We start from the raw sequence: 19,954 nt of genomic DNA on the forward strand, positions 1-19,954 counted from the left end.
AAAAAGAAAACTTTGATATAAAAACATAATAATACCCTGTAAATAAAAGATCATCTCTTTCCAGTATATTAATATTAGACATTTAAATAGAATAATTTCCTCTAGAGGCTATGGGACTCATAAAGTTGTAAAGGCTGCTTAATATGACTAATTAGTAGCATGTGAAATCAAGCATGCTGAGTATACATTTCAATTGCATTACACAGAGAAGTGGCTGGAAATGGGAAATGGCTGTGGTGTCTAACACCGCTCGGGGAGCGCTGAACCATAAAGCTGAGCCTCCTGTGACCAGCCTGGCGAGTGCTTGCCCTCAGGGGACACCTTTGCCAGGGCTGCTCTGAAGGACAGTGCTGCAGGAGCTCAGCCACCCCTGGGTGGGATCCTGCCAGTCAGGGCAACACGATGAGAGATGGTTTCACTCCAAACTTGCTGGTCTTGTCAATCCACCCACTAAATCCATCCTGCTAATTGTTGCTCCAGGACGTGCCTCAGCTGGAGGGAACCCTGGCTTCATGCCCAGCCAGCGATGGAAATACTGAGGGGAGCGGGGCCCGAGTGACTCCTCACTGGGCCCTCAACATGTGGCACCGGAGCAGGGCCGGTTTTGCTTATTGTGGCCTTTAAGGAGGCCTGGAGTTTGGCAAGGGTGAAAATAACCCACATGGGGAGGGTTAGTCTTAACTAAAACATGGGTTAGTCTTAACTAAGTTGGTTTTGGAAATGTTTATAGGTCATTGGCATTATTAAATCGTGTAGAGCAAAGACAGCAACTAGATACCCTGGCAGTGCTGAGTAACTTGCTTTACCAGTTTTCTTCTAAATCCTATCTCCCAGCTTTCACACGTTATAGAAACATTGGTTCACTCCTGGGTGGCTTATCTTTGGTAAACTAGTTTCCTCAGAAAGCAGACTCGGATGTGGTCTGGGACAGTTTGCTCCCAGTTGTACCAGTATCACTGCATTAGCTTTGGCTCCCCATGGCCCCCATGGTCCCCAGCTAGTCCCCCCACCCTCCACCACCTCACGCAGTCGGGCCTGCAGCAGCCACACTCATTTTCATGCCACTAAAAATCCCACCATTCTGCTAGCCTGTAGCACAGTCAATAGATGTCGTCCCCCCTGCCCCCTTCTCAAATCCCTCCATCTTTGCAACTGCTAAAGGAGTGCCAGAGATGACTGAGTGACCCCTGTGCCAAAAGCTGTGCGGGCAGAACATGGTGAGTCCATCCTGTGGCAAGGCAAGCCACAAGCAGTGTGTGCGTGGTGGCTCTGCTCTGCCTGGCCTGGGGTTCGGACCCACTCCTGGAGCAACTGAGGATGGAGCCATTAGCAACCTCCAGAGTTAAAAACTAGAAGAGCCTTGTCCTCTTTTAGTAACCCCAGCAAAGACCTCTGAAATGGAGAAAAAACTTTCAGACATGTATGTAACACCTCATATAACATGGTGGTGGACTGAAATGAACAATAAATAGTTAAAATATTCTTTTATGATGTAGAGAAACAGAATGCTGGTCCATCAGAGTATTTGTGGTTGATTCTACATTGGTATGTTGGAGCATAAACCCAGAGGAAAAAAATGGTAAATGGACTTTCATATACTAACTCAGAACTGCTGTAGTGAAATACTAATCAAAACACCACTAAATTAAAAAGACAACGCATGATCCTTTAATTTACCACAACAATGCTCCCAAAGAGTGCTTTAACACATTTGTGTCAGCACCTTTAATCTTCACCTTGTCTTTCAAAGATATGAAGATTAACAAGTAAAATTAATTTCTGCTTGAGGCTAGACCCAAATAAGAAGATGTAAAATAATTTTAAGATACAGATCTGTCAGACAGTTGTTTTTCTGCAGAAATGCTGTGCTAAAAAAGGAAATTCACAACAAATTTGAACCTTCTGGGATTTAGGTCCCCCCTTCACATACTGAACAGCAATGCAAATCAGCAGGGATGCTGCTGGAGCTAACAGTTATGTTAGATTCCTGAGCACTACCCTAAGCATATCTGTAGTTGTTCAATGAGTATGCTTGAAGTTAATAATGTGTTTAGCAGCTTTCAGAAGCAAAGCCTAAATCTTTCTGTCCTCCAAGTATTTTTAAGGCCTAATTCAAAATAGAAATTCTTTTATTCTGGATTGGGTGGCTTCACAATGACATTGACCTGCTTCCACAGCACTCTAACCGTGTCCCTGCATGCCTAGACAGGGTCTCTATATAGTTCCCAGGTGACCTGTTGGTACTTCCACATTTGTATGTCACTTTTTTAAGTTTTAATTTTTTCAAGAGCTTCTTGTTCATCTATGCAGGCCACCTGCTACCTTCGCATGATTTCATGTTCATCAGGATGAACCGTGCCTGAACTTTAAGGACATGATCCTTGGAAAACAGCCAGCTCTCTTGGGTCCCTCTTTTCTTTGGGACAGTGTTGCGTGGGGTTATTCCAAGCAGTGCAAGTCTGTTCTCCAGCAGTCGAGGGCTGTGATTAATGGGATCTTCATCTGGTAGGAATTAGGGTATTAAATTACATTTAAGAGAGAAGAAGAAGAAGTGGAGGTAAATTCAAGTCTAGTGAATGGCAAAACTTTTTGCTGAATTCATTAGGTCCATGATGCCTTTTAAATTCTCAGTATTGGCATATTTTTTTTTCCTATGAACTGTACCAGGAATGCTAGAGATGTATAAAGAAGAAGTATAAGTGGAATAGTAAACTGAAGAACAAAGAAGAATCTGGATATGTGAATGACTGGATGTATAAGTCGAAGAAGAGATGATACGTGCTTATCTGTCTGTCATCTAGTTCCTACAGCTGAAAAAAAAATGATGTGCCTCACATTTAGGCTCATGCTAAATTTCACATAGGTGAGATTAAAGGCAATTATTTCCACACAGATTATAAAACTATAAAGAATAAAAAAAAGAATGTAGATCAGGAACTGAGGCATGACTAATTATTCTTATACTATTCCAGGCAAGAGTGGATTTAATGACTTGGACACAAGCAAATTATATGGGTATAACACATTATAGACATCAGTTTTTCTGTATTAATTACTTACGTGTATCCAGCATAAATGTAATGCAGGTTTCTCTTCAGAGATGCAGAGCACTTTGAACAAGTTTGAAGCCTCAAACACTTCACAATAAACAAAATTGTGCAACCCTGTGCAGCGCTTCTGCTTAGTTACCTTAAAAATTCTTAAATGTGTCTCAAATATCCAAAAGTACTCTTAAAATATGTAACAAAGGAGACTGAACAAGCAATAGTTTCTATCCGTCATACTGTGTTGTATACAGTCAGTTTTTCCATTAGATGTCTACATTAAGACAGTTTTTTCTAGCCAAGTTTCCTGAACATGCTTATGAAAACTCCACATGTGGTAAGTGTCAAAGCTTGTTTAAATGGCCATATAGCACATCTACTGTTTCCTGTTTATCCACTAAATCAGCTATCTTGTCAGAGAAGTAAATTATATTGCTTCAACATAATTTGCTCCTAATTATTTTTACCATCTTATTATCCTCTAGGTGTTGATAAATCGATTGTTTAATAATTTGTTCTAGTACATTTCTGGGAATCGAAGCTGGGCTGACCTGATAATTTTCTGGGTCTTCCTCTTCTTAAAATAATGACTGTCCACACCCACTGCTTTTCTGCCTTACAAGACCTCCATAGGTTTTTGAAAACAATCCCTAATAGTCCACACAGAGATTCACTTAGTACTTTAAACACTCTAGGGTGAATCTCATCATACCATTTCCATTGAATTCACTTATTCAAATTCTGGTTAGCCAATTCTATTATTCCATACCCTCTGGTTAAAATTGATTTTCTTAAATAGCTGGTCAGCTAACCTCTTTTACTAAAGCAATACAAGCCTTTTCTGTATCATCAACTGTCTGCTCTCCTTTCTCGCTAAGTAACAGCAGTATAAAAAAACAGAGTAAGTTACTCTGACAATCTTTTTGTGCCTTTTATATGTTCTGTGCCTTAGCCTTTCTGACATCCTGTTGTTAGATGACTCTGCTGTTCTTTTCTACTCATTCCAGTCATGGGGTTTTGATTCCATATTTTGTGCAATTCCTTTTCACTTTTCAGGATGTTAAAGAAACTTGATGCTGTTGTATTATTTCTTTATTCTACCTTAAACACAGTCAGTGCAAGATTTTCTGCACTCCTTTTGTCCCTAAAATTTCTTTCTAAGATATCCTACTTACAAGTTCTCTGAGCTCATTGAAGTCTGTCCTTTCTGAAGTCCATTATCCTATTTCTATTGCTCTCAGTTTTCCCTTTTCACAGTGAATATTTTGTGATAACTAAATTTTTAACCAATGCTTCTCTTAGTCAAAATCAAATCTAAAATAACCACATCCTTCTTAACTTTCTCCACCTTGTGGGTTGACACTGGCCAGCAGCTAAGCACCCACACAGTTGCTGTCTCAATCCTCTACCATTGTCCACTTTCAGGTTGAAGGAAATAGTAGAAAGAGTAAAAGCTATAAAGCCTCATGGGTTGACATAAATGTGGTCTAATTATGGAAAGAAGAAGGGAAAAAAACAAGTGATGCAAAGGCAATTACTTTCTACCTCCCACAGGCAGCCCAGGCAGTTTCCAAGCAGCAGCTACTTTGGAAGGTAAAAAATCCCCAGTTTTTGTTTCTGAGCATGTTGTTTTATGATATAGAATATCCCTTTGGTCAGTTTGGGTCAACTGTCTCAGCTGTATTCCTTCCCAACTTGCCTACTCCCAACCTACTCACTGGGAAGGCAGAATAGGAAAAAGATAAAGTCTTGAGGCTGTGCAAATGCTGTTCAGCAACAGCCAAAACATTGGTGTGTTTTTATAATAAATCTGAAACATGGCACCATATGAGATCCTGTAAAGAAATTTAACTCCATCCCAGCCAGATCCAGTACAATGTTTTGAAATTAGTAAATGTTTGCAATGTTGTCAAGAACTCTGTAAGCTATTGATCTCCCTATATACTATTATGCTAGCAGATACTGAGATAACAGAAGTTCTCCATTACTATCGGATGAAGGCTTGCTAGTTGCTCAGAAAAGCTTCTTATAATCTTCCAGAGAAATAGTCTGTACTAGATCCATGAAAGGACACAACTGTGAGAGACTGTGGGTGAGGCCCACCATCACCACAGCAAATGTGTTGTCTCAACACTGCTAAACTCATGCCATCACCACAGTGAATACATTGCTAAGGCAGGAAGATAACACCACTGCCACAGAAGAGATTTAAGGCAGGAAGAAAACACCACTGCCACCGCAGAGATTTATCTATACCTTGTTAAAGGAGAAAACCGACTGACGCCGTGGAGCAACGTGGGGGAGGCTGATCCTGCAATACTTAACCAACCCCCTGTGCATGTGCCCAGACTTGGGGTGAGGGGGGTCAAGGTGCCTGGAGGCCCAGAGGAATGTTGGGCACGTACACCATTGCCGGGTGGGGGGTGTGGTTGAGCAGAACAGCTTGTAACAACTCTACATAAACGGAACCAACCAACATGGGATGGAACGTTCCCCCACTGGACTTGAAAATGAATCGGACTGTCAGGAGGCTGCAGCTCCAAGGTGGTAGCTATCGCTCTGGACTCTTTCCTTTTTTTTCCTTCTTTCTTTCCTTTCTTTCTCTCTTTATCTCTCTCTCTCCCTTCGCATTCACAGATTTATTGTTGGTCAAATAAAGTTCCTTGGCTCTTGACTCAGTTTTGAGTCTTAATTCTGTTCCTGAGAATACAAACAGAACCACACTCCAGTCTCAGACCGGCATGCGACATTGTAATTGTGTCATGGACAGGATTTTCGGTGACACAGAAAGTGCCAGCTTCTTTATGAGAGACTCCTGTGTGTGTGTGTGCCTGAGATGTACCTTGGTACAAAGTCAGTGCAGAGTCCAGATCCGCGGTTCTGTTTGTCTGTGAGGAAAACAGCCGGAGAAGGATGAAGTGATAGAATCGAACGAGAGGCGAGTCTCTGAAAAAGTTTAAAAGTGTGACTTCCTGAGAGTGAAGGGGCGGGTAGTAGTAGAGAATTTCCAGTGAGGCCTTCTGAGGATGAAATAACCCCTTTTTGGTGAAATGGGTGCCCACACTTCTAGAGGTGTTTGTAATGTTTCCCCCACTGAAGTATGGGGCGGAAATTTATATAAACTGGATGACTTTTTGGGAACCTATCATGCTTGCTCAGCTCCCCAAGGATGAGAATGGGCAAAAAATCAGTGGTTCCAACCACAGACTATAGTGTATAGGATCATTATATTGCAGAAGAAGGCTAAAGTTAGGCCTGGGAAGGGAAAATCCATAATTTATGTAGTTTTAGGAGCAAGTTTGGCAGTAGCCATGGAAGATGGGAGCCAAAGATTGTGTCAAGATGATGCCATGGTAGATTCCTTGAAAATGGCAGTTAAAACACTGAGAGAGCAGTTAGAGGAGACAAAACAGCTATTAGAAGAGGAGAGAAACCAGAATGCTTTGCTAAAAGAAACATTAAAAGAAGAAGTGTGGAAAGAAAGGGACTCATTTCAGGAGATGAAGTCGAAGTTAACAGAGAAAGGGATTAGACAAATATATCCCCAGGGGGATTTACAGAGAGCAAAAGAGGCAGCAGAAAACCCTCCTCACTTGTATCCCCTAGTTAAGACTGAGTATTTATATGAGACAGACAACGACACTTGTCCCCAGATTGTTACCCAAAAGGCTCTGTTTACAGTGACTGAGTTAGCAAAATTAAGGAAGGATTTTGCAAGGACTCCAAAGGAATCTGAAACAGAATATGTTTGGAAAGTGTCCTTGTCAGGAGGGGATGGGATTTTGTTGTCAGAGAAGGAAGCAGAAGGATACTGGGGTCCAGGTGTGTTTTTAACTACTGGCAACCATTGGGCCCCATGGTCATTAACACAGGAGCACAAATCACTGCACTGATGCAGGGTGAGGCAGAGCAATGTGGAGTTTTGACTTAGTCTAAAAACCTAATTGTCTTAAATGCTTCAGGGAAAACTCAATCAGTACCTATGGCCTTGGTAACATTATGGTTGCCTGGGGAGGCAGACCCAGTTAACATTGGTTGCAATAGGCCCTTTTCTGACAAATCTTTTGAGTATAGATATATTGAAGGGCAGACAGTGGTATGATACCCAGGGGAATTCATGGTCCTTTGGCATTCCTCAGATCAGAGAATTAGAAATGTCCTGGGAAGAAGCGCGCCTGTTGCAAGCAGCACCTACCCTTCCCCCTTCCAGGATGACTAATGTGAAACCCTGTCCCTTGTCATTAGGGGCCCAGGAGGGTATAGCTCCTGTGATTGAGGATTTTAAGCAACAGGGCATTTTAACATTCACCCACTCCCCATACAATTCCCCAGTGTGACCAGTTCATAAGTCAAATGGGAAGTGGAGATTGACTGTAGATTATCAACGATTTAATGCAAACACTGGTCCCTCGACAGCATTGGTGCCTAATATAGCTGAGCTAATCTCACTCATTCAGGAACAGGCTCATCCGGTGATGGCCACAATTGATGTGAAAGGTATGTTTGTCATGGTTCCCCTGCAAGAAGAGGACCGTGATCATTTTGTTTTCACATGGGAGGGAAAACAGTATACCTTTACTCGCCTTCTTCAGGGTTATAAACATTCTCCCACCTTAGCACATCATGCTTTGGCAGAAGAATTAGCCCAAATTCTCCCAGAACCAAAAGTTAGAGTTTATCAATACATCTATGACGTTTTGATAGTAGGGGATCAAATTATTCCAGTACAGGTGACACAAGGAAAGATTATACAGGGCTTAGAGTCCCTGGGACTCCAGATACCAGAGGAAAAGATACAAACTGCTGCAAATTAAGTGAAATTTTTAGGGATATGGTGGAGAGGAGGTTCAGCCTGTATTCCTCAGGACACCCTTTCGACACTAGAGCAGTTAAAATTCCAGAAAATAAAAAGAAGCTGCAGCATGCTTTACGCTTATTGGTCTTTTGGAAAAAAACATTCCAGACTGCAATAATCGCAGGGCCCTTATATGACCTGCTGCGAAAAGGAGTAGCTTGGGAATGGGCTCCAGCCCAGGATGAAGTGTTACAGCTTTTGGTGTTTGAATCAAACACCCACCAGACTTTGGGTTCTATTCATCCCACTGACCCTGTTCAGATTGAGTGGAGGTTTGCACACTGAGGATTGTTGATTCATTTTTGGCAAAAAGGACCAGAAGGTCCTACCTGCCCGATCTGATTTTACTCCAGGAGCTTTAAGGATGCTGAGAAACAGTACTCTAATTGGGAAAAAGGATTGTTTGTAGAAAGTGTTGCTCTTGGAGAAGCAGAGCGAACCATACGCCAACAGCCTCTAATTTTGAGGGGACCTTTTAAGGTAATTAAACCTGTGTTAGCAGGAACTGCCGCCTGCTGACGGGGTGGCCCAAAGAAATATTGTGAGAAAATGGTATGCTAAGATTGAACATCATTGTAGTGTCTTTACTGTCACTGAAGGCACCCCTAAACAGTTAAATATCCAAGTAACAAATGCCCTGGAGGGGGATACCCCTCCCCCTTCTGTGGTAAAAATCACTCCTGCTTTTTCGGAGGAGTTGCAGAATGTGTGGTTTACAGATGCCTCTGCTAAGAGAGAGGGTAAACAATGGAGATACCGAGCTGTAGCTATTAATGTAGATGGTAACAGGGAAATTATTACCGAAGGTGAGGGCAGTGCTCAAGTGGGAGAGTTAGTGGCAGTGTAGAGTGTGTTTAATAGCAAGCAAGGGGTTAAGACTCCGGTGTATATTTACACTGACTGGTTTGCAGTGTTCAAAGGATGCACGGAATGGCTCCCTTTTTGGGAACTGAATAACTGGGAAGTAAACCAAGTGCCAGTGTGGCAAAAGGAGAAGTGGCAAAACATATTAGATATTGCCAAACATGGGGATTTTGAGGTAGCATGGGTACTGTCTCACCAGGAAAGGGGCACTGGCAGGCGAATGGAATGACAGGGCAGATGAGCTGGCCAGAATTGCCCCTTTGCAGCAGGAAAATCAAACCGGGGAAAACTGGGACAGACTTTTGGAATGGCTACACGTTAAGCGTGGTCATTCAGGGTATAATGATTTATACAAAGAGGCACATGCCAGAGGTTGGCCTGTCACTCGGGAAACTTTCAAAACCTGTATTTCAGCTTGTGAACAGTGCAGGCTCCGACTAGAGTGACACCCTATGGAAGATTCCCCCCTTCATTTGAAAGATAAAAAGTGTCTCTGGGAAACTTGGCAGATAGATTACAAGGTCAGAAGGGAAGCAGTACATATTAGTAGGCGTGGAAGTGATTTCTGGCCTAGTTCAAGCTGAAGCATTTCCATAAGTGACTGGGGGAAATACAGTGCGAGCCCTGAAGATTTGGTTTAGTTTTCTCCCCAAAACCTGATTCCCTTCAGTCAGACAATGGCAGTAATTTTACTGCTGCCACAGTGCAGGAGTGGGTGAGGGAAGAGAGAATCAAGTGGGTATTCCACACCCCATATTATCCCCAAGCTAATGGGATAGTAGAACGAACTAGTGGACTCTTAAAATGATTTCTGAAACCTCACAAGACACATTGGGTGGAATGCCCTTGGGATGCAGTTACCCAAGTTAATGATTGCTGGGGAATAAATGGATGTCCTCGACTGAATGCCTTTTGTCCTAAATCCCTGACTTTGAACCCAAAGTCTCAGACTCTTAGTATTCCCGGAGAACGAGTTTTTTCTCCTGGACAGCCTGTGTTGGTAGAAATGCCAGCCATTGGAGCCGTTCCTCTCATGCTCACTGAACCTCTTAATAAATATGCTTGGAAAGCCAAAGATGCTCATGGAAAATAATATAAAATCAACACTAGGTGGATTGCTCCGTCCTTCTAATAACAATTTACTTCTGGTTCCTTTGAAGGAACCCTGCCTGTTTTTCTTTTCATTTCTAGGTGAGGACTCTGGAGCCTACCTGAAAAAAGAAAAACCCATATGAAGCTGCTGATCATCTGTGTGGCTCCATCAGTATTTGCCTTGTTAATATTTATAGGATGTTTAGTATATCATTGTTATGTTATAAGTTTAATTTTTGTTTAATAGGTATCTATGTTACACATATATTGGAATAAGTAACAATAATTGCCTATTTACAATTCATATAACAATGTAGACTGGTTAAAAATAAAAATAAAAAAGCAAAGAAGGAAACCGCTAGAAAAGCATAGATGAGGATATTGTAATGCTTTTTATATTTTTCCACCTCAGCCATAAGCTCTTGATGTGTGACACAGACCCTCTGCCTAAACAGCAAAAAGAGAAAAAGAAAGGTTTTGATCCCCTTTATGATTAACCATCTAGGTTAAACGTTTTGAAAACACCCACCTTACAGAATGCTTAGAGGGGGAAATGCACACTCTAGACCTTTCCTCCCTGGCAAGTGACGTGGCAATCTAATGGTGAGAAAACATTACATTGAAATCAAAGCCCTGTCGTTTGGCTATACTGCCATAAATGTTACTGTTAGCAAACTTACCAGAGTGGCAAGCTCAGCAAATGGGTCTGGGATTTCATCTGGACACTCGGTAGCCATCTTTTATCACATGAATGATCTGTGTATGCTTTTGAGCATAATTTTAAACCCCACAGAATGTACTGGAACAATCTGGAAAGACCGCACATATGAAATCCCTATAGTCTAACCACGATAGTGATGCATGTTTAAAAAGAATGTGTTAAGAAACTATAAGTATTTATAGTTCATTTAAATAATATTGATTCTTATTGTTACTTAAGTAGAACATATAGCTATAATAATTATTTTAGTTTTCTTTTATAGGTTGTTATTATTATATATGTATCTTACCCAACCCTTTTGATTTAATTTGAAAACTGTGTGTTGGACACAAAATAAATTCAATGAACTACTCGACAGCCAGTAAACAACAAATAACAATTTATTAACAAACAAGAACTAGAGACTGGATAACAGAATAACAACCCAGCAAAGTCTCATGTGACAAAAATAAAAAAAACCAGCCTGGAGACTTCTTCACTCATGAGTCCAGCACAGTCCCGAATAATGTTGGGGTGGTAACTTCCTCTGTTTCCTCCACGATACTCTGTACCTGGTCCTTGGTGTTTTCTTCACAAGGTGACAAAGATGAACAGGAATGAATAACAGGTCACATGGTAACTTTGCTGGAGATTAATATTTTTCTTTTGTTTATACCACGATCTCCCACACTTTGTTTTGGTATTCCATGAGATCCACTACTTGGGAAGAATTGCGAAGAGGAGATTGCACTCTTCTGTACCGGTGTGACCAAAAGCACTCACAGAAACACATACTGATGGTTGCCATAATCACAAAAATGCAAAGGCCGAACAGCAAAGCTGTGCAGTGTGTCGTCTCCTGCTCCCATCTTCTCAAAATGGCAAGGATTGTTTGTGGTGGGACGAGCGAGTTGTCCATGACCCTCCTGGTCAAGTTTCAGGCTAACACCCTGACCAAAATTAAGGCTTGCCTGCACAATGAAAAACGCATGCGCAGCCACAACTTGGACCCAGCCTTAAAGGGGCATGAAAATTTACCCTTTTAAAATGCCCACCTCCCGGCTCCTGACTCTCAACCCCCACAGACAAACCTTATATGTGCTAAAAAATGTTTGGTTTTTTTATTGTTTGTTATGTGGTCTTGCTATGCTGATGTTTTTATGATGTATCATTCCATGTTTTATACATTTGATTCAACATGTTGCAGAGTGTTATTCTTTATTTTCTTTTACCTAAATTCACGACAGAAGTTTCTAGACCCAGATGGTACATGCGCATTAAGCTAAGGGGACATGGAAATCTATTTCTGCTACTGCATATTCTGATCCCAGCTTTGGCAGAGCAGGGCTGCAGACCGTGTAGACCACGTGGACTGCAATCGCTTCGCTTTGTGTTGTCAAATTTGCGGGAAATAATGGAATACCTGTATGTTCTTGTACCAATTTGTTTTGCAACCTTTGTTTTGCTAAATATTGCTGTAATTTTTATGATTATACTTATTACTTGCCCTTGTGAATGCACATCTTGTAATTGCCCTTGTAACCCTTCTTCTTCTTCTTTTGCTCCTGAAATCAGGGACCATGAAACAAGGTTCTAACAAATTTTGGTTTTGTAATGCTAGTTTACTAGAGATGTTGTTAGTTATTAGATGTTGTTAATTATTGTGGTACGTGTTACCTCTATTCCTTCCTCCTTTCTCTGCTCTATCATTCATGCCACCTCAGAGAACCATTCATAAGTTAGCAATGTTGAGCCACGGGGAGGTGTGAGAGACTGTGGGTGAGGCCCCCCATCGCCACAGCAGATGTGTTGTCTCAACACTGCTAAACTCATGCCATCAGCAGGAAGATAACACCACTGCCACAGAAGAGATTTAAGGCAGGAAGAAAACACCACTGCCACCGCAGAGATTTATCTATACCTTGTTAAAGGAGAAAACCGACTGACGCCGTGGAGCAACGTGGGGGAGGCTGATCCTGCAATACTTAACCAACCCCCTGTGCATGTGCCCAGACTTGGGGTGAGGGGGGTCAAGGTGCCTGGAGGCCCAGAGGAATGTTGGGCACGTACACCATTGCCGGGTGGGGGGTGTGGTTGAGCAGAACAGCTTGTAACAACTCTACATAAACGGAACCAACCAACATGGGATGGAACGTTCTCCCATGGACTTGAAAACGAATCGGACTGTCAGGACGCTGCAGCTCCAAGGTGGTAGCTATCGCTGTGATCTCTTTCTTTTTTTTTCACTTCTTTCTTTCCTTTCTTTCTCTCTTTATCTCTCTCTCTCCCTTCGCATTCACAGATTTATTGTTGGTCAAATAAAGTTCCTTGGCTCTTGACTCAGTTTTGAGTCTTAATTCTGTTCCTGAGAATACAAACAGAACCACACTCCAGTCTCAGACTGGCATGCGACAACAACCTAAGACTCTTTGAAGTTTCCTCATAACTTTCTACAGGTCTCTCTCTTATCCCCATCTTGTCTGTAGAACAAGTACTTATGGGAAACCATTCACAAGCGCAGAGCTAGAAGTACATATAAATGCCAGAAAGCACAGAACACCTTCAAAAATCTTTTGAAATACTGACACAGGGACACAGTGGACCATGGCTACCAGTAACACCTACAGCACTTAATAGCATGCGGGTGAGAGTAATAATAAAGCAGGGGTTATTATCTCCAAAAAGAATATTTCTATCACTTCAGCTGAGGACAATTATGATAACATTTTACGTTACTATTATGTACCATGCAGGTTCAGATATAAATGCTCCTGACTGTCTCATTCTGAGATCTAACCCTTGAATTTCCATCTGAAGCTTTCGGACCACATCAGACTTGAAAAAGTCCTGTTCAGATGTGTCTGATTTCATTGCTGACCTGTTGTTCTCAGAGACAGTCTATCTGCATTTCAGCCACAGTACAAATCAGCCCTAACTCCTTTAATGTATCTGGAACATATATTCTGTAGTACTTCTCTGAGAAGAGAGGTTTATTGAGCAGAAATTCATGTGTGCATGTTTGCCTGTCAATCCCCCTAACAATCTGTAACGCTTCGCTAAGCTTAATTGATTTGGAAAAAAAAGTGGTTTTTTTTCAAGTTTGTACAAGCTATATGAAAAAAGGTACCTGGGAGTAGGACAAAGACACTACCAATGCCCTCCTGAACACCCAAGAAAGAAGTACAATCTTGTTAGAAGTTGGTTCTCACCCTTGACACACTAATCAATGAGAAACCAGTTCTGTTGCTCTGAAATTATTAGTTATTTCACTGATCCCTGCAAATAAAAAAAGCCACAAGAACCAGGTAATATCCAAGCAATAAAGCATAAAGATTAAAAACTGAAATATCACTCAATTAAAAAAAAAACAAAACCAAACAAAAAAGAATATTGATTGTAGTTCTAAAAGTAAGGACATTAATAAACGCTTCACAAATCACCACATCAGTCTTTTTGTCAGTAGGCTTAGTAAATGACAGATTTATATTTTTATTGTGCACTTCATTATAATTTTGTTAAACATTATATTTTTATATGGGCCTAAAGTCTGCTTCTCTTCTCCTGCACTTCCCTTTTCACTGTAGAAAAAGTAAAAGGAATTGTGGAAGGAAAATTAAATTAACAGTGTATAAACACATAAATAAATATATTTTTAATGCAACACATATTTAAATTCAAAGCTTGAATTCCAGACTGAGCATTTTGATGGGGTCTTACACCTCTCAGTGCTCACCAAGAACAACCCCAGTGGCTTTAACTTCCCTGGAACAAAACCTGTCCAAGGCAATTGTATTCTGCTACTTCATCCTAAAGAAGTATCACTGTCAAATATTTCTTCAAATAGCTTTTTAGTATAGCAAGACTATATGTGTAATACCTCTAACAGTTTAAAGCCGCAGCCCCTTATTTTGGATTTTTCTTGCACTGGCAAAAGGCATCCATGGTGTGAATACTGAGAAGGCAGAGACCAGCTTTTTGGCCTCAGTAAAACATAAGGTATTTTCACTAAGAAATAAAATTCTGGTCTAACTAATTTAGTTTTATCTATTTTTCTGAATGACTGTATTTTAATTTAAATATCCTAAGTATTTTCTGTCTTTACAGCAAACTCTGGTGTTTGTTTCCAAACAAAAGAAGGGCATTATATGCATATTGTAATATATGCATATGAATCTAAGTATAAGTCAGGAATTTAGTTTGCTGGGCTTACTTCTAGTTAGTGTAAGTTAATTTTTAAGACAAGCATCATATCAGAGTTTATCCCTGGCAGTTAGAACATCTTGCTCCAGAATAAGTCAACAGATACATGTAGTGTCAGACAATACAATACTGGCTCTCACTCATATACAAAACTTTTTGGTGTGTACAAGATCTTGATTATATTTTGTATGAACAACAAAAAGTGAATGGAAAAAAATTCCTTTGTCTCATTCATGGCCTCCTCAGTGACATTGGTAGATACATTTCATGTTACCATAATTTTTCTAATAAAAATTGAATTGTAGTAAGTTAATATGAAATCTCACTTACCTGTAAAGTGCTGAAAGTGGCCGCTTGTTGCCAGGTTTTGGTCTGTATGGTTTTGGTTCTCCTGCCATGTTGATATCTGAAAGCAAACATGTGACATTAGTAAGCCAAACGTCTGGAAGTTAGAGTGAGTTTGCAAAGGCACCTTCCAGACACTGAAAATGAGTAATAGACAGTGAAAATGGACAGCATACCTAATACACCTTTCTAGTTTTTACCACTTCTGAATTAATGCTATAAAACATTCCTAAAAATTCTTACTGTAATGCATGAGGATTTTAGGCAAAATGTCAGTTATTTGTAACAGAGAGAAATGACCTTTTTTACACATACATGAGTTTCCACTCTTGAAGCTGAAGCCAATAATGGCTTTCAATTACAAAAGAAGATTTGAATGGTAATTTACATGTTGAGACAAATTATGATCTCAAATCAAATTCTGTTCTGGAGGACTATAACGGTTCTGAAGACTTCCCCTTTAGGATCTGGAGAAATGCACATTGGTCTTTAACTGCCACTTCACTATCCACTCAAAAAGTGACTTTTCAAAAGCAAATAAGACAGTATCTATTTCCTACCCCAAATACAGCTCCTTTTTTTTTCTTTCTTTTTTAAAATTTTTTTCTTTTTCTTTTTTTCTAGTTTAGAACTGCTCTGGCTTTCAAAACTGTATGGAGAAAGAGAAAATCTGGTTTTTGCACATGCTTTATCGTAGGCAGATACTTAAAATTCTCAACAACACTAGAAATCTTGCGCACACTTTTTAAAAGTTCACTTACATTACGCCTGTGTATTTATCTTTGAAATTTAAAATTATGTCAAGCTTATACAGACACTAGTCATGCTGGTTCTCAAATTACTGTCTCCTTTTGAATGATACTCAAAGACATACTGGGAATTACTTGTCCATAATTTTGATTGCTTGTAACAGTTACTCATGTAGAAAGAAGCACAGACTTTTCTGTGGAGAATACCTTGCCTGAGCCTAGGAAGCTTCCTATATAATTGCAAACCTATATTAAAAAGCTCCCCATTCTCCGATTGAATGTTGCAAAGTCAACATTACGACTAATCACATGGATAAGATAAAACTTCTGATTAGGAAACAAAATCCATGCCATCTGAGTGATGCTGCAGCTAAATCTTCTGCAGTTTCACTAATATACAAAAAAAAAAGTAACATTCAACAAAATCATCAGCGTTATTACAGTGTAAAATTGCTGTGACAGAACAATGTATCCCATTTACCATGGAATCACCTGGAAATCAAAACTTTCAAGGAAGCACGTGCTCTTGGTAAAGTCTATGTTTAACCTGAAATTGAGTGTAGTGGAGGGAAAAGAAAATAAAGCTGAGGTGTAGAATGAGGAAGCACCACTGCCCAGTGCAGTGGTGCTAAAAGCCCAGACATTTTGATTTAAATTATTGTTGACTTGAAAAGCCACAGTAAAAGCTTGAGACTTACCGTCCAGATACTCTTATTTCACATAACGTGGAAAAAACAATTCATTCGACTTTTTTTAACAACCAGAAACATTGAAAATATGTCCCCCTCAGATTTTTTGGCAGAAAAGATTTTTCCATTGGAAATTTCATTCTTCAAATATTTAAAAGAATTTTAAATATATTTTCCAATTAGATTTGATATTTTATTTAAAATTATATATATAAATGTATATAAATTCATATATTTATATGAAATGAAGATTTTTTTGTGTAGAACTATTTCAAATAAATTATATATTTTGGTAAAATTTTCTCTACATAAAGCATTTTAGAAGTAAATCTGATTGTAGTTCCTTTTGTAGGAGCTGTATCACTCTTAAATCAGAAGTTTCCATAAGATATTGTTTCTTGATTTACTTATCTCTCTGAAGTTGGATTAATATTGGGAGACAGTTTTCATACAACCCTGAAATGCTTTCCTGCCCTTAATTTTAAGCAAGTTTATTAAATTAAAATTAAAATTAATCTTCCCCTTCCATGGTTGTTAAAAATTCAGCTATGATTCCCTTATTATAAGAAATAAATTCTACTAGTGTTGACCCAACAAAGTAAACGTCAAACATTTCTGAAAGCACCTAAGGAATTTTGATAGCTGTGATGTATTTCCATTGGCTCCTGAAAATAACAGAATTGGAACAAATTTTTTATCCTGTGACCTTTATGATAATTAGACCTTTTTACACTATTTTAATATGTCACTTTAAGGTCATTGACTGTATTAATTTTCAGCATCTCCTACTACAACTAGGTCAGATTTTAGGAAAAAAAGTAGAATGATAACCTGTTTCTGGGAAAAACCTGAGGCTGTGGGATTCATCTTCACATATTTTTAATGTCTCTCATCTGCTTCTCTTTCAGAGCTACAGCCCCGGTCACTATTCTTAGGGATATGAACATTAAAGGACTTCAAAAACTTTTTCACATCCTTCCAGGACAGATCAATACTATCTTGATTATTCTTGTAGACCTATGTTTGCAGCTCTACAACACCTACTTTTAACAAAGACAGGTAGTGTAGAAGACTAAGGGCTGTTTGTTATGTGTTCCCTTTATTTTAATCAAGTACTGTCAGAAAGGCAACACTGTAAGAAAACGCAGCTGCAAAGCTGTTCAAGATCAGTTAAGATCCCCTCATACTTAAATAAATCTCTAAATGTACCAGCAGAAAACAGTAAACTATGTTATACAGACAGTAATAGCCAGAATTTCTCTTTAACACAGGAAATAGTTCATGGAAAAGCTGTGCACATGGAGCTTTTCTGTTAATATGAAAGTGATTGAATAGCTCCCCGAGCGCCCTGTAGTAAGTTAAGAATGGATGTAGGAAATGGTTTGAAAAGTTAGAACAGATTTTCACCCCATTATTTTTCAGCACTATCTACTCCAACCTCAATTTTCTAACTAAGATTAGAAGTGAACTTGTCAACATTTCACAGGATAGATTATTTCTAGCCCAGCTGGAAATCTTGTGAGATAACTTGTTCTCTTGCTTCATTCATCATTAGTTTCACAGCAGACATTTACATCTACTAGGTCATAAACTGTGTGTCAAATAAATTTGTTCTCTGCAGCACAGAGATCTACCTGCACTAATGATTCCACCCTAAGGAATGCAGACAGGTATCACTCCTTATACTGTAAAATTAGCTACTGTACTTGTACATGAATATGAACCAAACAACTTGACAAAGGACACAGACATTCACATTGCTTCTATGTGGGCATGGAGCAGCGCAGGGACTCTCACGTTATTTTTTCTGCTTATATCCTATAAAAGTTCACTTAGATATCAATTTTAAGATAAATTCAACACTGAAATTCAAAATATTAAGGAATCACTATGAATAGAAAAGTGACTATGCATATTCCTGTTAGCACAGCAGAGGTTAGTTAAGGTATGAGGTCTAGATTTCATTCAAGGTTGCATGTCACCAGCAGAATATATCTAATTTTGAACATGATATTTTTATTTCTAATTATACTGAAAAGTACCTAGCAATTAATGGGGAGGGGGGACACGACACACTCTTAAAAACTATGCAAACTGTTTAGAAAGCAGTGATTGTATTCAGTGGCTACATAAATTTGTCTGAAAGAGCAAGTCAGCACAGCATGATCTGTGTTTCTCCTATTATCATTTCCTACCATTGCCTGCCTACCTCCTCTGGCAGTACAGTAATGACCAAAGAGATGCTGGTGAGTCTCCCATTTGTGGAGAGGCAGTATCAGCTAGACTTGATGCTCTGCTCATAGGTTCACTGCCAAAGCAATCCAGGAATCTGGTCCAGAAGACAACAGTAGCCTTCAAGCAAGCTTTATAAGTGTAAGCAATAATACCTAAAGGGTATTCATAGCCTAGAAGTATGTGACTACTTAGTATACTAGCCCTTCAGATTCTTCAAAAATTTTTATTAAAAAAAAAAACAAAAGAAAACAAACCCAAACCTAATCAACCATTTTGGTTCACAAAAACAAATGCCATAAACTAGAAAAAGCAATAGAATAAACTTCAACAGGCAATAGCTCAGCCCATGAAAACTGGGACTTTGAGGCTTTCTGCTGCAAAGCCAGGACCTGTGTCTCATGCGACATCTATACTATAAAATGAAATAGTGCCCTTTCTAGACACTAGTACTTCATTATCATTTGTATTAAATTATTAGGGTGGTTCCTGGCATGACTTTTATCCTCAGTTAACAAGGAGACTCCCATGCAATTTCTAGACATAGAGAATGAACATGACCTAGGGACCATTACTGACTGGCTTTTTAGTTGTGGCCACTATGCTTTTCAAGGTAAGACCCAGTGAGAGAGAACAGCTCCAGTTACCTATTATTAAGTATTACTGATGTGGCCTCTGAGTGTAGGCTCCATGTAAGAAAGACTAGGAACTAGGACCTGGAGCTAAGAAAACTCTAAGGGTCTCTGTAGCTCAACAGCTAATTTTCTAAGACATGTTTCATTAGATGTTCTTCCACCCATTCTTATGAATGGTTGCAGAAACTGAGTCATTCCTTGAAAAATCTCACATGCTTGACTTAAAATTTTGCATTTAAAAAGGTGCCATTTTATACTTCCAGACAAGCTGTGTTATTGACAAAACTTTAATGGAAGAAACAGTAATTAAAATTAACTTACAAGGAAAGAATTCACATACTGAATGTGCAATATATATCCAGACAGAGATGAAGATATAGGGAGATAAGGATGTATTTTATCATTTTTCAGATGACCCAAAGTATATGGGATAGAAGAGAAAGGAAAAGAGCTAGATGGAATTTAGAGAAAGCCTCTGGTCATGTGATTTATAGCAGAAGTGAACATCAGGAAAGCTAAAGCTAATCTATCCTTCTTTATACTCTTCCA

At 39.4% G+C, this 19,954-nt stretch overlaps 1 protein-coding gene across 5 annotated transcripts in view; it reads right to left on the reverse strand.

Moving 5' to 3' along the window:
* The window catches only part of RALYL (RALY RNA binding protein like), a 400,885-nt gene that overhangs the window by 71,857 nt on the left and 309,074 nt on the right, over nucleotides 1-19,954 (reverse strand). For all 5 annotated transcript variants that reach the window (XM_037381575.1, XM_037381576.1, XM_037381573.1 and 2 more), the window contains one exon: nucleotides 15,086-15,161. In XM_037381575.1, coding sequence (XP_037237472.1) covers nucleotides 15,086-15,161 — 76 coding nt within the window. The remainder of the gene's footprint in view (nucleotides 1-15,085; nucleotides 15,162-19,954) is intronic.

The sequence above is a fragment of the Falco rusticolus genome, chromosome 3, assembly GCF_015220075.1.
Source record: "Falco rusticolus isolate bFalRus1 chromosome 3, bFalRus1.pri, whole genome shotgun sequence".
In the NCBI taxonomy this organism is placed as follows: Eukaryota; Metazoa; Chordata; class Aves; order Falconiformes; family Falconidae; genus Falco; species Falco rusticolus.